The sequence below is a fragment of the Chrysemys picta genome, chromosome 18 (assembly GCF_011386835.1).
Source record: "Chrysemys picta bellii isolate R12L10 chromosome 18, ASM1138683v2, whole genome shotgun sequence".
NCBI lineage: Eukaryota > Metazoa > Chordata > Testudines > Emydidae > Chrysemys > Chrysemys picta.
Window position 1 is genome coordinate 6,994,576 of NC_088808.1, and position 17,957 is coordinate 7,012,532.

The 17,957-nt window shown below is 44.8% G+C and overlaps 1 protein-coding gene across 1 annotated transcript; it reads left to right on the forward strand.

Annotated features, from left to right (window-relative positions):
- The first annotated feature begins 2,314 nt into the window (after positions 1-2,314).
- NELFB (negative elongation factor complex member B) lies at positions 2,315-17,297 on the forward strand. Its single transcript, XM_005309137.5, has 13 exons — positions 2,315-2,502; positions 3,978-4,141; positions 4,339-4,438; positions 5,405-5,635; positions 7,082-7,267; positions 8,870-8,982; positions 9,437-9,539; positions 10,859-10,954; positions 12,622-12,764; positions 15,008-15,114; positions 15,776-15,917; positions 16,514-16,622; positions 16,872-17,297. The coding sequence occupies exons 1-13, from the start codon at positions 2,401-2,403 to the stop codon at positions 17,007-17,009; spliced, it is 1,734 nt and encodes a 577-aa protein (XP_005309194.1). The 5' UTR covers positions 2,315-2,400; the 3' UTR covers positions 17,010-17,297.
- Positions 17,298-17,957: the final 660 nt, after the last annotated feature.

Below are 17,957 nucleotides of genomic sequence, written 5' to 3' on the forward strand. Positions count from 1 at the left end.
ATACAGTGTTCACATCAGTGCTGAGGAAATATGGAGAGTCTGAAGTTTTAATAACTATGGTGAATGCCCTATATAGATCACCTAAAACAGTGACCTGAATGTTTTTTGGAATTAAATGTCTATTTGCAATGAAAGTCAGACTGACCCGGGGATCAGCCTGCACCCAGAGCCAGCCCTAAGTCTGCTGCTGGTTATCATATTGATGGACTATGTCAGCAGGAAGATCCCAGTTGGGAAAGGTGAGAAGCTGCTATATGCTGATGACATAGCAATAAGGGCATCCTCAAATGAAGTCCTAGAGAAAATAGTAAACCAGTGGTATGACCAGCTAAGCTGGCATGGGATGAAAATGAGAATGATGAAGATCGAGGTTGTGTGGGGCAGTAGAGGTGCCACCAGAAGACTGGATGTAGAGATTAATGGAGTGAGATTAAATCAGACTGAGCAGTTCAAGTACCTTGGCAGCTGGGCCATGGAAGATGGCGAGCTTGAACATGAGATTTGGGGATGCTGGAAGACTAAAATAACTCAGGTGGTGCATTTGACAAGCATAATGTGACAGGGTGGGGGAACCCCATCCAGTGCAAGATGAGTGCACGCCATCCTCCAAGCTGCGCTCTACCTCAGGCCAGCAAGGCTAAATGGCTAGTGGGGTGCCCTTACCCACAGGGCAATCACGGTAGGGGGCCAACCTACTCCACCAGGTCCCAGCCCAAGACCCTAACAATAGTGGAGTGCTCTGCCACGGAGTCAGAAGGGCTCCAACCAAAACATGCCAACTTCCCACAGGACTATAGCTAGTCCCCCTGGGCCACTTCCTACCATGTCTCTCAGAGCAGTAGTTGGGGTGACATCTGGGTCTCTGGGCTTCCCAGAACACACAGTTCCTGGTGACTCCAGTTCCTATTGGACAGCCATAGGTATCTGGGCATCTGTCTGGGTCTTAGCACCACTGGCTTCTACAGTCAGGGTTTCAGCTGCTCCCAGGATGGATCATGCAAAGTACATCCTTCCTCCTTGGCAGTCAGCCCAGACTGAGTTGGGCTGATCCCTATTATACTAGTGCATTTACACTTGGAGCATGCCCAGTAGGGACGGGGTGGGTGTGTGGCTTCTTTATCCCACAATGAGGAATTAGCCCTTCCCCATCCAGTGCAGGGTGAGTGCACCCCATCATCCATGTGCTGCTGAGACTGAAAACCCAACTGTCTGGAACAACGGTGCACCACACAACGCTGTCCAGCGCAGAAGCCTGGGCGATAAAGAGATGGCACGTTCAGTGTCTACAGGTGTTTAAAGAAATGTCTTCACACCATAAGAGGAGTTACACAAAGAGACAGGTTTAGAAATGAAAGTACTAGGATGGAAGCCAAAGCCTGTGATGTGGCCAACAAAATCCAGGACACGCAACTTTACTGGTTCAGACACATGTGGAGAATGAATGAAGGGCACTTGGTGAAGACAGCATGGCAGGCAGCACACGGGGGCTAGAGGGGAGGAGGTGGTATACACGTAAGGTCTCCATAGCCGGGGAGCTGGCGGTACACGGGGGCTATAGGGGAGGAGGCGGTGTACCTATAGGGTCTCCATAGCCAGGGAAGCAGGCGGCACACGGGGGCTATAGGGGAGGAGGCGGTGTCCCTATAGGGTCTCCATAGCCAGGGGAGCAGGCAGCACACGGAGGCTATAGGGGAGGAGGTGGCATACCTATAGGGTCTCCATAGCCAGGGGAGCAGGCGGCACACAGGGGGCTATAGGGGAGCAGGCGGCACACGGGAGCTATAGGGGAGGAGGCGGCACACGGGGGCTATAGGGGAGGAGGCGGTATACCTATAGGGTCTCTATAGCCAGGGGAGCAGGCGGCACACAGGGGCTATAGGGGAGGAGGCGGCACACAGGGGCTATAGGGGAGGAGGCGGTATACCTATAGGGTCTCTATAGCCAGGGGAGCAGGCGGCACACAGGGGCTATAGGGGAGGAGGCGGCACACAGGGGCTATAGGGGAGGAGGCGGCACACAGGGGCTATAGGGGAGCAGGCGGCACACCTATAGGGTCTCTATAGCCAGGGGAGCAGGCGGCACACGGAGGCTATAGGGGAGCAGGCGGCACATGGAGGCTATAGGGGAGCAGGCGGCACATGGAGGCTATAGGGGAGCAGGCGGTACCTATAGGCTCTCCATAGCCGGGGAGCAGGCGGCACACGCGGAGTCTCTGGGCAATGGGCCGTGAGCCCCACGCAGGCCCTTCGGGAAGGCGGAGCGAGCTCCCGGCCCTCCCGCCGCAGCCCGGAACCGGCGCGCCGAGGAGCAGTTTCGGGGGGGACGAGGAGCGCGCGGACCCGACAGGACTGGGGGGGCGACAGCGGGACGGACCCGGCTGGGCCCGCCGAGGCCGCCGCCATGTTCGCGGGGCTGCAGGAGCTGGGGGTGGCTAATGGGGAGGACCTGAAGGAGACGCTGACCAACTGCACCGAGCCGCTCAAGGCCATCGAGCAGTTCCAGGTGGGGCCCGGGGACGGGGCTCGCCGCGGGGCTGGAGTTGCTCTGTCCCGGCGGGGCGGAGCGGGGCTCTCCGTTGGCCCAGCGGGGGCTCAGGCAGGCTCCCAGCCCGGTGGGGTCAGCGGGGAGTCAGGGCCCGGGCCCGGTGTAGGTCAGCGCTGATCACTCCTCAGTGAAAAGGGTCCCAGAGGCCGTGACATCCACCCTGGTGGTGGCCGACGGCTGCAGGTCTTCTCTGAAGCCTCCTCTAGTTGTTTCTGATCCGGACTCTGCTCGAGGGCGGTCCCCTGTTGCTTGCCATGGGCTCAACTGTTTCACCTTCGATCGTCCTCCCCTGAGATCGCACCGCTTCTGCTCTCTGGCCAGGTCTAGCCGCGCTGCTTCCAAGATGTGGGACAGCGTCAAGGAGGGGTTTTCAATAGATCCAGACTTCTTATTTTTGATGTTATAATCGAGACAAAGTTTGGAGGCCCTCATCACAAGGGGATCTTTAAAAACAACTTTTAAAATGAAGGGAGTCTCTCTCCCCATTGAACAGGATTTGACAGCTGTGAGAGTAGCTTTCAGGTTTTGTTTTTTGCAGGTTCACACAGGATGAGATGTGAAAAGGAAGCTTTGGTTACTCTTGGCTCTTAACACGCTGGTGCTCTGTAGTATCTTTTCACCTCTGCAATGTGATTTTCTGTAATACAAATGAAAACTGACTGTGTATGTTACATGGCATCTCTAAGACTTCATGGAACTATTGCATGTGTCGTTACACCATGCTTCAGTGTTTTTAGGATTGGGGTATTGATCGTTTAGCAAAGCTTTGGTATATTTCAGCAGTGTTAGTTTATATATTTAGATTATAAAGTTGGGTTAATGGCGTTTAGCATAAGCTAGCCAAGTGCAACCGTTTTAAAAGTCCTGGTAGATTTTTGAATGATTAGAGAAACGTTGTAAGGTACTTCAGGCCCCAGATTTAAGGATAATTAAAAAAAAAACCTTATGAATGTTTTTGTATACAAATGGATAAATATTAATGGAACAATATTTTTTAAACAAATAAACATTCCTCTGCACTGTTTCCTACCCATGCCTAGGAGTCAGAGGCATGGACCAGGACTCTATTGTGCTAGTGTGTCCACACTCCAGTGTTGCACTATTGCATGAGAACTAGAAAAGGAAACTTGCGAGTCTTTCTTCATTGCCTCGGTTGAGTAAAAAGTAAACAAATGGCATCAGTGATGAAAAGTGAACTAGATTTTTAAGTTTTTTTAACATTAATAGTATTACGCTAGTGCCAGTAGCGTAACTAAAGACATTTTTTAAAAATGTTATATTGTTTCTCACTCAATAATGACCATTTAAATTTATCTGAGTGCTTACTTTTTCTTAACATGAGTTGTTTTAGTACTCTGTCTTGTTATTTATTGCCAGCAAGGAATTTGTGTTTAATCCAACTGTATAACTCTGTATGGTGTTTGTTTTGCTAGACAGAAAATGGAGTCCTCCTGCCCTCTCTCCAGTCTGCTCTGCCATTCTTGGACCTCCATGGAACTCCTAGGCTGGAATTTCATCAGTCTGTATTCGATGAGCTGAGAGAGAAATTGCTGGAGAGAGTTTCAGCCATTGCCTCGGAAGGAAAGGTTGAGGAAAGGTGTGTTACTGATCTTGCTGCTGATTATTAATCATCATTAGAAATTAATTGCAAAATTAATCATGGCAGGTAAAGTTTTCAAAAAGCTTAAATGACTTAGTCACTTTTTCAAAAATGACTTAAGCACTTAGGACCCTAAGTCACTCAGGAGTTTTGAAAACTTTACCTGGCAACTTTTCTTGCTTGCATGTTTCCAGATACAAAAAGCTGGAGGATCTGCTGGAGAAAAGCTTTTCCTTGGTCAAGATGCCGTCTATACAGCCTGTGGTGATGTGTGTCATGAAACACCTGCCCAAGGTAAAATCTGTTGCATCTCCTGGTTACAGCCTCTTTCATTCTCTGCTGTTAGCCGGGCTGTATGCCACGTTTGCAAACTCTTCAGTCAGTTTGTCATTCACTGGCAGAAAAATTTGTCTTATGCTTTGTTTGATTCTCATATCAGTTAATTTAATTTAGTTCAAAAAGCATTTCATGTTTCATAAAGCACACTCTACTTAGAGAAGTATGTTCTTCTATTTTTAAAATGTGCGTGTCCCCCCTATCTTTCCCCAAAATAGTTTGAGCTCAGTGGTAGGGGGCTTTTCCAGAACTGATTTTAAATGGCAAGTATTTGAAGGATGCGGCTAGATTTTAAAAGGGGGCAATATTTCTGGAAAAGGGTACTTAAGAGGAAACAACTCTTCATTTAAGGCACTACAGTACCTTTAATGTAATAGCTTCAAAACTTGTACTAGTGCTATTGTATGCTGTAGACTAGAGTTTTGAACTATCACCATAGAATGCTGTGCTCCTTTTTTAATAAGGGAAGATGTTTGTTTAGGAGGAGGGATAGCTCAGTGGTTTGAGCATTGGCCTGCTGTGAGTTCAATCCTTGAGGGGGCCACTTGGGGATCTGGGGCAAAATCAGTACTTGGTTCTGCTATTGAAGGCAGGGGGCTGGACTCGACTCGATGACCTTTCGGGGTCCCTTCCAGTTCTATGAGATAGGTATATCTATCTATCTATTTCAGAATTAACTGAAGGAAAATGTAATGCTTTCTCTAGGAAGCTAAATACTTTAAAACCAGGGTGGTATTGGAGGGGGTAGGGTCATGAAAGAAGGGTCTCTGCTGTTTCCTTGGGTTTTAATTGCACTGGTTGTAGAAGTTACTGGCCAGTTCAAGGTTGTGATTTAGATCGAGCTTATAGTCAACTACTTACCATTTTAACAGTCAGGTAGGTGAACCCCTAAACTCTTTACTGACACTGCATTGTTGTTCGCAGGTCCCTGAAAAGAAACTGAAGTTAGTGATGGCGGATAAGGATTTATACAAAGCATGTGCCGTGGAGGTGAAGCGCCAGATCTGGCAGGATAACCAAGCTCTGTTTGGTGATGAGGTGTCCCCATTGCTGAAACAGTACATCCTGGAGAAAGAAAACACTCTCTTTAGTAGTGATCTCTCTGTCTTGCACAACTTCTTCAGTCCCTCTCCAAAAACGAGACGTCAGGGAGAGGTAAGAGCAGGGAGAACTTTTACAGTGACGTTTGGAATGGAATTCTCCAATCTCTGTCTTGAAAAGGGAGCATATTTGGTTCCTATCCTGCCAGCATCATCAGATAATTGAGTGTTCGTCTGGCCTTACAACTTTGCTACCACCTGGAAAAAGCTATGTAAATATTTTGGCTAGTTATTTAATGTTAGTTCATCTTCATTAAACAAGTCTTAATTAAATCAACAGGTTAATCTTATATTTAATAGTTACAAATATAACAATACTGAACATTATTTTTATTAGAATAGCACCTAGTGACACAGAGTAATAGGTTAATCTTTTGTTTAAGCGGATTTTAAAAAATAACATTTAAATAGCTAATCAACGTCTTTAGCCAATAATATTTTTCCCCGGTTCTGTCTGTCAGTCTGGGATTTAACCCATCATAATAGTATCTAAGCACCTTTAGCTGGGAGGGATAGCTCAGTGGTTTGAGCATTGGCCTGCTAAACCTAGGGTTGTGAGTTCAATCCTTGAGGGGGCCATTTAGGGATCAGGGCAAAAATCTGTCTGGGGATTGGTCCTGCTTTGAGCAGGGGGTTGGACTAGAACAACAAGGAGTCTGGTGGCACCTTAAAGACTAACAGATTTATTTGGGCATAAGCTTTCGTGAGTAAAAACCTCACTTCTTCGGATGCAAGACTAGATACCTCCTGAGATCCCTTCCAACCCTGATATTCTATGAAATCAGGGTTTGGGGTTTTTACAATTTTTATTTTGTTTTTGCAGGAAATAGTAATAGTTCAATAAAAAATTGGGAAGCAGCATCAAAAGCTGTGCATGTAGCTAGCCTATGGGACAGTGTGATCTTATTAACGTTACCCTCACCCCGGCCACTCTTCCCTCCTGTTGTATACTACCCTCATTAACGTGTCTTAAACTCGATTGTAAGTTCTTCAGGGCAGGGATTGTGCCTTCCTATGTACTTGTAGAGTCTCTGTTGCAGTGGCACTTTTAGACACTCCCACTATACACATTAAAATGCCCCAAGTAGTGTTTTTACCCCAAAAAGGGAGAAATGCCAGAGACTCCATGAAGTCTCTAGGGACTTTGCTATTACTTTTGATTTTACATGGTGGGCACTCTGGAACTATGGTGATAGATGGCAGTATAAAGCCCTAAGATCACATTTACAACAAAAGCAATTCCTACTGGTATAGTTGGTATAACAGGTCAGATTGTTTAGCAACGGGAACAGACGGTCTTGCAATTACAAAAGTCTAGACAAAAATCAATTAAAGCACAAATGGAGTTGAAATGCTGAAAAAGTCTGGTGTGAAATGTCCTTTAAAGCTGTATGTTTTAGTTCAGGCATTCCACAACTGATGGGGCAGGTAATGAAATAGTTTGAAAGCTGTCGTGTAGGAATATCTTTTGGTACCCTGTGTTTTTTCATTTGGGCTTTAGGTGGTTCAGAAGCTGACACAGATGATTGGGAAGAATGTGAAGCTATATGACATGGTGCTACAGTTCCTAAGAACATTGTTCCTTCGGACAAGGAATGTCCATTACTGCACACTACGGGCAGAGCTCCTGATGTCACTGCATGACCTGGACATCAGCGAGATCTGTACTGTTGACCCCTGTCACAAGGTAATGAATAGATGGACCGGACACAAGTAGTACTTCAGAGTTTTCAGTCGGAGCAGCTCTCATTTGTGCCAGCTGCCTTGAAGGTCAATAACCCAGAGAGGATATTATCTCCAGGCATAGAAAATGGTTCAAACCTCAAGTCTGAAATTCTTATAGTCCTTGGAATGACAGGTTCAAATCCCAGCAGTGTTAACAAAGCCCTTTGTCTTTCTATGGTAGATAAATTGTTCGTCATGCTGTTTGTGGTGCTTGGTATGAAGTCTTAAAAAACAGTGTACCATCTGATCTACATGGATGCTGCCAAAAACAAAGTTCTTGCCATTGGTTTGCCCCAGTGTTCTTGGCCAGTTTCCTTCCCCTCCCTGTTGTGCATAGTACTGTGCACAAACTGATGCTCTTTGCCCAGAAGTGATTGCATTTCATTAGTTTAGTCTGTGAAGTGCTATGGAGCTTGAAGTATAAAGAGCATAAAATTAACAACTATTAAAATATAAGAAGTTTTGCTGTCTTATTTAGCACTGCGTTGGCATTTGTCATGTGAATTAAGTCATTCATCCACTATAAATGCAGAGTCGCATTCTTTTCTCTACACTTACGTCCTGGTTACGTTATTTACACAGTTCATTTCTCGTGCGACGTGTGCTTCTGAAGAAAAGATACCAGTGATGAGAAATATATTTAGCACCTTCTGTACAGTGGGCTCCAAGCACTTCAGAAACATGAATTGATCAAGACCCACAACATCCTTGTGAGGAATATGTGGTTTTAATATAGACAGGGAGACTAACACATAGGGGTTATGGCTTGTCCAAATTTCCAATGTAAGTCAGTGATAGAGCCAGGAATAAAGTCCAGATCATCTGACTTCCAATCCCATGTTCCAATCCCATCTGACTTCCAATACCACTAAGTGATACTGCCCCCTCAGTTACCATGTACTCCATTGTGAACGTGATTCCACATTGATGGGGGTGGGCCATGAGATATATTCACATACTACATGGTATATAGTACGTGTTAATTTTCAGGGAATGCTTGTTGGGGGAGAGGAAAAGGTGATGCCAGTTGAACCTGCAGTACAACAGCTCCATAGAATGATCTTGTGTGTTTGGATGCCTGTTGGGCTTCCTCTGCTCCTGATGTCAGACTGCCTCTAGAACTTCCCAACACACACAGGACTGTGCAAGCAGCAGATACTGCTGGTTAGAGGTTGTTGCTGTTTGTATGGATTGGAAACTTTGTCTTCCCCCTTCACGTGCTGCCACATGAACCCATGTTCTGTTGCACTGATGGAGGTATTTGAATATAATTAGAATACCTGTAGGAGCTTAATGCAAAAGCCTCACCGATTAAGGACCTGTTTTGTCACTAGATCTGAAGCCTTTGAAAAGTGGGCAAGAGTCTTAAAACTGACGTGTGGTGGATCTAATGTTGCAGCTTCCTGTACAACTGTTGGGGAAGGTCGGAAAGGCTTATGTGGGTGTATTTAATTAAATATCGAGCCAACAGTATTACAGTGAAGCCTTGAGGTGATTCATATATTGTAATGGTAGTTTAGAGGAGTTGCCATGAGTGTGTTAACAACGTTGCCTTTCTTTGCAGTTCACCTGGTGCTTAGATGCCTGCATTCGGGAGAAGTTTGTGGATAACAAGAGAGCTCGAGAGCTGCAAGGGTTCCTGGACGGAGTGAAGAAAGGACAAGAACAAGTATTGGGGTGAGCAGTTCAGGCTCAAGAAACTGAGGGATTGATAGCGACGTTCCCATTATCCAGAGGGGCTGAGAATTACTTCAGTTGTTAATTCTCCACAAGTGTCTAGTAACAAAACCAATCATTGCTAAACATAGCCCTTCTTAGTGCATTCAGCAAGATAACAGGTTTATTCTCAGTATCCTATCCCAGGGCTCTAACTAGTCAGTGGCCTGTAAAATACAAGTTAACGGGGTTGTTGTTTTTTATCAGGCAGGACTTGCCACTTATAAGCATCTAATTAGTGATCTAAGGCAGAAACGTATTACAGTTGAAATAATACATTAGGTTTTATCATTATAGTTTTTGCTGCCTGTCTTCCTTCCCTCATAGGTTTTGGTATTCTGTGGCTGGGTGTGTGGTTGGGCCATGGGGTTTGTTAGTATATATAAAATGCATTTGTGGTTCTGTTTCCCTTCAGAGATTTATCAATGATCTTGTGTGATCCCTTTGCCATTAACACCTTAGCTCTGAGTACCATACGGCATCTGCAAGAGCTGGTTGGGCAAGACACCTTACCCAGGGTGAGTCTGAGAAACCTGCACAGATTACAAATGAGCCCTGTTCAGGGTATAACGAGACTGCATTTTTCAGCAAGGGAGAAACTGACTGACATTACAGGAGAAGGAATGAAACTGTGTGCTATCAAATGCACAAGTAAACTGAAAAAGAGGAAAAACATATATTTTGTCCTCATTTCTTTCATTTGTAGTCATTTTAGGTGTTATGTAATTATGGTAGGTACACAATTTTCAGACAAATGTGATTTTTCAAGTTGACAGTGCCCCCTTAACATTTCTCACTCTCTACTAGATGCATGCTCTTCTAATTATGCATACTTGCAGGCAACTGCTTTCTGCCTACTTAAATTCCTGCTTCAGTTACAGCATTCTTTACTCCCTGTGCTAAACTTGGTGTCTTGCTTTGCTTTGGGCTGGTGGTAGGGGGATCTGGTAAAGTCAATTCCTGCTGAATGGGGTAACGGAGAGAGAGTTCTCTCTATTGTACGCTTTATTGAACCATCTGAATGTAGAATTATAGGTGTTGCTCTGCGTTTACATCAGCCACACGGAGAAGAAGATGGTACACTTCATAATGTTGTGAGGCACTTGCTCTCTGTAATGCTGCGTTCGGCTGCCGACAATCCCTCGGCGGGGGAGGCAGAATTACATCGGGAATGGCGGCTGGCAAGTGAACGCCGTTCAGCCCTAGAAAGGACTTAGAATGCGGTCTGCTGGTTGGATCCTCAGTTTCCCTGGTATGAACTGGGTACTCACGGGCTGTGCAACAAGAATGTGAATCTTTGCCCCCAGTGGATCAGGACTCAGATGCTATGATGGGAACCATACAAGGATCTAAATAGAAACACTTCCTATATTTCATCCCTTGGGCTGCTTTTTCATTGTCAAATTAAATAATTTCTTTTTATCCTTTCAAGCTTGCAAAAAGGCCAATGTCATTTTTACACACTCAGTATTGGATATTTACTGACAAACATGGATAGTTTCATTCTGACACATATTGTACTTTGTGATGTCACGTTGTTTTTGAAAGGTCTCTAGCCAGTCGTCTGATCAGATGGCCTGACTATCTCCAAGCACACTATCAAATGATTACACTGAGGTGTGTTCTGTAGCATTTGCAGCTGTTTGTGGCCCTTGAGTTATAATTCATTATTTAAATCATAGAAATTGACAGCCCCTAGCCGTCTTTTGCGATCTAACGTCTCTGGCTAATGCTTCTGAATCCAAGAAAACCTCTGAATATAAATTACTTCCAAATAAATCTCCAACAGGTTGAGAATTGAGGAAGAACATCACTTTTATTAAATTTGAATTTCCAGGAAAGCCCAGACCTCTTGCTGCTGTTAAGGATGCTGTCTCTGGGACAAGGGGCCTGGGATATGATTGACAGTCAAGTCTTCAGGGAGCCTAAAATGGTAAGCTTCTTGAAGAGTATTTCCTCATTGATTTCTTCATCTTCCTCTCTCTTAAAAAATCCTCAGGGTCACCTTTTCCAAATGCCTTTAATAAGCACTTGCAAAATTTGTAAACGTCCTGTTTGTACAGAAGACACCTGGCATTTGCATGCACCAATAGGGTGAGAGTGTACACAAGTGGGTCCTCTTGTCAACTCCTCCCCCCTCCCGCCCCCTTTTCTTTTCTTTTTTTGTAGTCTTGAACATCTAAGCTTTAACTTTTTTATATCTGAGTTTTGCCTCTAACAAATTCAGCACCAATAGCTCATAACTCCTGGGATCTCCACCCAAATGGCGAGACTGTAGATCAGAATGAATGTGAAAATAGTATTGCTGGGGCTGGCCCTGAACTCTAATAGCAGCTTATTGCATTGTCATTCAGTGGCTAGCACGTCTGCCTCCCCAGTGTTGTGATAGGAATGCTGTGGCGGTATCACATTCAACCCCTGGAAAGCGTATTTTGGATCGCTCAGGTGACCCTCCTCCCACTTTCCCTCTGGCCTGCACTCTGAACAGGTTTGGTAGCTCTGGGAGAAGTTCTATTCAGCTCTCTACAGAAGAGAGGTTAACCACAATACTGGGCAGTGAGAGGAACCTCCAAAAATTCCATTGCTGTTTCTGTTCTGTGCTGCAAAGTGGTGCAGCTCTTCCCCAGGGAGGGTGATTGAGGCATTGACTGTATAAACTGCTAGCTGACTGCACGTTTACCTCAGTGATGTACGTTTTCCATAGGTGTTTGCATAGGTGCTGGAACTAGGGGTGCTCCTGCACCCCCTGCCTTGAAGTGGTTTCCGGCATATACAGGGTTTACAGTTTGGTTCAATGGCTCTCCGCACCCCCTACTCTACAATTGTCCCAGCACCCCCAGGTGTGTGTTCATGAATAGTCAAATACTAAGGTGATTAGGTACTTGCATCGCCCTCGACAAAGCCTTGGCTTACCTCATAACTTAATTGAAAGGTTCCTTCTTCACCTGTTGGTGCTATATGGAGAAAGCTCCACAACCTGCTTCATTTTTAATGAACTTTGTGGTTCCATACGCTGCCGCTTCCCGTTGTTTTAGTTTGATACAAAATAAGTAATTTTCAACTGCTGTGGGAATGGAGGAAATGAGTGTGACTTTCCCCTGGCACTCCTCTTGGGAGCATGACTAAGTGTGCAATGGTTAATACTGGTTCAGGGAATTAACAAGATGACTTGTACTCATTAGCATACTACCCTGTCCTTACCCAGACCCTCTGTGTCCAGCAATAATATAGGATAAGGTGCTCTAGACCAGATATGTATATCACAGGATAATTCTGTTACAGCAGAAAATTCATTCAATAGTGTCCTTGTGTACAAAGTGAAGGATAGTTTTCTGATTATCTCCTTATATTCTACTGGAGGACATGAAAAGAGAAGTCAGTGGTTAGAGCAGGGACTTGGTGCTGGATACCAGTGTTTTATGTTCCTGTCTACCATTGGTTTGCTGTGTGGTCATAGGTAAATGGTTTACCTTAGTTTTTCTAGCTGTAGGATGGGAATATTACATGTCACCTAAACACTTTGAGATTCTTGGATGGAAAGTTACATAAATGCTGAATGGCTTTTTTTTATATTGCAATGGCTTTTTTCCCCCCTTTAAGGAACATGAGTTGATCACCAAGTTCTTGCCGATGCTGATGTCCTTTGTGGTGGATGACTACACATTCAACGTAGATCAGAAACTGCCATCGGAAGAGAAAGGGCCAATTCCCTACCCCAGCACCATTCCCGAAGCTTTCACCAAGTATGTCATCCACCTACGCACATTAGATCCTTTTTCCAACAAAGCATTAGGCTGTGTCTACACTACATCAGTTACAGCGACGCAGCTGCATTGCTTCTCGTGCAGACTCTCTAAGCCAACGGGAGAGACCTCTCCCATCAGCTCAATAGCTTCTTTCTCAGCTATGTCAGTTGGAGAAGTTCTGCTGCCGACATACCATGGTCCACACCGGTGCTTCGGTTGGTATAACTTGCGTCACTCAGAGATGTGGATTATTCACACCCCTGAATTATGTAAATTATACTGAAATAATTTGTAGTCTAGGCGTAGTCTTAGGTAGCTAAACTATACCACCGAGGAAGCCTATTATGTGCAACCTGGCACAATTAAGAGAGAAGAATTAACCCTAACAAATTCAAGGCTTCAGTTCCATTCAGTGGAACAGTTGATTAAAAAGACACCAGTAAAACTCCAGATCTTGAATAGGTCACTAGAGATTGTGCTGCTGTGGAGCCCGTGAGGGTGCTGTCCAGTTTAGACGTTTCCAGTCAGAGAGCTCAAATACTGTGGCATTTTTATCAAGGGCTCAGATTGAAAGGCAACTGCACAAGAAACGGAACAAAACACGAAGGCCCTGTTTCAGCAAGGTACTCTATAGTCAGTGTGACTATTCGTGTACTTAAAGTTAGGCCCGATTCGGCATATGCCTATGAGAAGAGAATAATATTGTCTTGGTGCCTTTGGCCTGAGTTATTTCTACATGGACACTACTGAGGGAAGTCCATTGTAGACAGAGCTGACATTAAAAAGAAAATTTTGCGGTGTAACGTATTGCCAAAATTAATTAACCATGAGCTACTGCTGTTTAAACCAGATTGTGCGTAAGTGGGTTAAAGAGACCTTGGAGTGAAAGCACAAGAGGTTTGCTGTAGTACTTAAAGCTTTTGTGACCCATGGAAGAATGAAGGTTCAGTTCAGGCCTTTGTAATGATTAGAAAGAGAATAGTTCTTTGACTAACAAACATGGCTGGTGCTCAGCAGTAACACAATTAGGGAGGTGTGAGGGACTGATCATCGACACTGCTTTTAAACGAGGCACATCAAATGGCTTTGCCCTCATTTTCAAGGAAGCAGAGCCTGTGTCATCCTCTCATAAAGTTCTCAGTGTCTCCTCTATTTGAAAACATTGACGCAACCTGTGTGGAGCAAGTATCGGAGGGGTAGCCGTGTTCGTCTGAATCTGTAAAAAGCAACAGAGGGTCCTGTGGCACCTTTAAGACTAACAGAAGTATTGGGAGCATAAGACTGAATCTTGCATCTGAAGAAGTGAGGTTCTTACCCACAAAAGCTTATGCTCCCAATACTTCTGTTAGTCTTAAAGGTGACACAGGACCCTCTGTGTGGAGCAATATTTCTTACTGTTGATTTTTATATAGGCCTGGCCCAAGGAGGTGGACCATCGCAATAATGTTTCTTGCTCTGACATTTCAGTTCAGTCTTTGCAAAACAAATTCATAAGGTTTTTTTGCATTGCTGTTTTCAAATAAAGAAGACATTTGTGTGTCCTTCACAAGCAGAGGAAAGCAACCACTGTAATGGTATTACTGAATTTAGGCGCATTTGGACTGACCACCAATACTTTTTAGCGAGAGAATGAGCACCTTCAAATGCGCTACTAGAAATAAGATGACTATACATGTGATGAGAGGACTTCAGTTTCTCTTTGAAATCCTAAATGTTTGGAGGTTAAAAAAGAAACTTCTCACGTCTTTGCAAAGCAGACAGAAAAGATCTCCGTATGCTCAGTTGTGTTCAGATCTTACACTTATTCCCAGTACTCTTCTTGTTTGAATGTCAGTACCCAGAATACCACATCCAGTTAGAATCACACTCACAACTATTTCATAGCAGAATTGGTGTCTGAGCTGGGAAACTTTCCAATGAAGCAGAATCAGATTTTCCATTGTGTTTAGCTTGATCCTGAAGCTTCCTTCTTATTATTAACTGTTCAGTTAGTACTGATTATTGGAAAGTAACAATGTTGTTGAACAATTATTTCTTTGGGCCATGGCAGCAGACAGCTCTCCTAGATCTGAACACTTTCTCTTAGCCACCACTTCACAGGAGACTTCAGATTAGCTATTGAGACATTTCCCTGCTTCCTACTCTGTGGCTTCCAGGTTGTGGACCCTGTCTTCTTAAGGTCCTCTTCGTAAATGAGTTCTTGTTCTATTGGTTAAGAAACTTTGTTTGTGCCATAACAGATTCCTCCAGGAGCACAGAATAGCCTGTGAGGTTGGGCTATATTACATACTTCACATAACTAAACAGAGGAACAAGAATGCTTTTCTCAGGCTCCTGCCAGCACTAGGTGAGTCTTGTTTTCCTCTTATGTTTTGTACCCACTTGTCACATATAGAAGGCCTAGAAGGAGGAAAATAAGGGCTATGGGGGTGACTGTGGTTAGTGGTGACAGCTCTTGGATTCTGCTAGTTTCAGGTCTGCTAGTGATTCACTGTGTGAGCCTGTGCAAGTCCCATGAGTTTACTTACCTGTTCAGTGGTGATGTTTTCCTACCGAGCAGGAGTTTTGTGAAGATTCTTGAGTGTTTGTTTGTAATTGCTCGGATGAAAGACACTGTACTAGCAATGTGATTAGCTGTAGACTGGTCGGAATATTACTGGAAGATATATTGTGTCACTGAGCAGGTAGCTTCCTGCTCTAAACAGTCCCCAAAAGTTGCAGTGGATCAGAACTTTCCACTTTATCCAAAAAGGGAACTTGTAATGAAACAACACTGAATCTAGCCCAGGCTTAGCTGCTCCCAGAATTCTTCCTCAATAGCTGTTCAGCCCACATCCTGGGTTCTTTCCCACCTCCCTTTATACCTGGGTAGGGTAGTCAGCCACCTGCCGTGGCCAGTCAGCAAAGTGCACATAAAGTTTTTCAGCAGGCTTGTCTTCTGCTAATATGGTAAAGCTTTCAGGGAAATGCTTGCCAGCCTGTTAGTCATTGTCCTTCGTGTTGTGCAGTCGAGACATTCAGTGACCTGGCCTTCAGTGATATTTTCCTGCACCTGCTCACCGGTAACCTCACCTTGCTGGCTGATGAATTTGCGCTGGAGGACTTCTGTACCAGTCTCTTCGATGGCTTCTTCCTCACTGCCTGCTCAAGGTAACCGACATCCTTCAGAAAGCACGATATTTACAAGATGAATGGGACAGTTCACACCTCTCTGAGCTATTGTTTAGCCTGTCTGCAGACTCTTCACTTAGCTCACTCTGGAAAGGGTATGATAGCTGTTGTGGTGGATTTTTTTATATGTTTAGATTTTGCAACCAATTCTGTAGAAATAAAATCACTGGAAATAGCAAGTGTTGGTTTATAAACGATTACACAAACCCTAAATCGTTATTCAGAGACAGAAGTTGCAGTGGGGCAACATCCTCCTTACCGTGCAGTAGCAGATCGAATTTCTGCTTTAAACATTATATTTAACTTCAGCCCTCTAATTTATAAATGCACATAAAGAGCCTGTTAGTAGTTCTAAACCCTTGTATTAATTCCTGGCAAGCCTATAGAAGCCTAACGTCCTGTAGCATGCAAGCAATTCCTTTACAACTTAAGTATTTTTGATGATTGAAAACAAAACTCCCAGTGTTTGAACGCTCTGACGTTGTTGTTGTGTAACTTTCTCTCTAAAGTGTGGTTGTGTTCTGTACATTGTGTTCTGTACATTGCTTTCACCACTTTACAATTGCTCTTTACAGAAAAGAGAATGTCCATAGACACATGCTAAGATTGCTACTTCACCTGCATCACAAAGTGGCACCTGCCAAATTAGAATCACTCCAGAAGGCTTTGGAACCTACCAAGCAGGTAAGAAGGGTCACAAAAGGAAAAGTAATTGCAAATGAAGGCAACTGCATTCCCTGAAGCTGCTTACTGGAGCCTGTGTTCTGTTTAGATAGCAGCTTTCAGAGTGTATGGAGTATTGACTTAATTATATCATGACGTCCTCTCCCCACTTTCCTCTGTGTTGAAACACTCCCAGTAATCCTAGTACTTCATGTTCCAGCTAGTAACAGCTTCTTTTGTTTGTTTGTTTTCCCAATGCTCGTTCCGCAGAGCGGCGAAGCTGTGAAGGATCTTTATAACCAGCTCAGCGAGAAACTGGAGCTTCGCAAACCCAGTCCAGCCCAGGTGGCTGAAACTCCATCCATGGAACTGACTTTGCCCACAGTGCCCACCCCAGCCTCGCTCTGAACCACATGAGCGGGACTCTGAGACAAGAGAAACTAACCTTTGCGTCCTGCAGAGTGGAGGCGTTTCAATGTGTCGCTGGCTACCATGGTGGAAACTAACCTAAAGCCACTGAGCCTTTTGCAGAAGCAGGACATTGTCAGACACTGCAGTTTGTCCTTGAGCATGCTTAGTATGCAGTGTATTGCATAGGTTTACTTTGCCTAAGGATAGCTAGGTGGCTTCTTGTGGATCTACTCAGCTTGTATGATTTTTTTTTTTTTTTTTCAAAAGACAAGTCTTGTTTTTAAACTTTGTATCTTCTTGCATTTTTAGACTTACAGTTTTCTGGGGCAGTGAAAACCCGGTTGTGTAATCAGGCAGAGGGAGCGAACCCTTGAAGTCTGAGCAGTTTCGCTCTTTGTCCCCACCTTGCTTCTTTGGAGCTTTAAAGCTGAGAGATGGTTCTCAACAAAAGGGAACAAGGCTGCAGATTTTATACTTTGTTCAAAACGGGTGCTTCCCTGTGACCTCATGGAGACAAGGGCTGTGCATACCTGTTGGTCAATCCCCATGGGAGCAGGACAGGCAGGGCGGGGCCTAGTTCCAGCTCCCTCGTTGGGTTTGTGGCTCACTCTCAGACATAGGGGGCGACATAGTTGCGGTGCACCTGGCAAGTTAGGCACCTGCTTCTGATGTCAGGGGTTGGCTGTTCACCAACCTGATCCCCAGCTTATTCCACGGCAACTGGTAATTGGCAGCCGTCCCGGACCTTGGACAGCAGCCCAGGTAGGAAGGAGAGGAGAGGGTTGGAAAAGCTCAGGCGTTTCAATTTAAAGGCTGCTTTTTGTGAACCCAGAGTCACAGACAGGCTGCACCTCCCATCCCTCTCACATCTCCCCTCAATATTTGTACCCATCTCCCAAGCTCAGGCTGGTTGACTCTCTTTGCACTGAAGAGCCTGCACGAGGT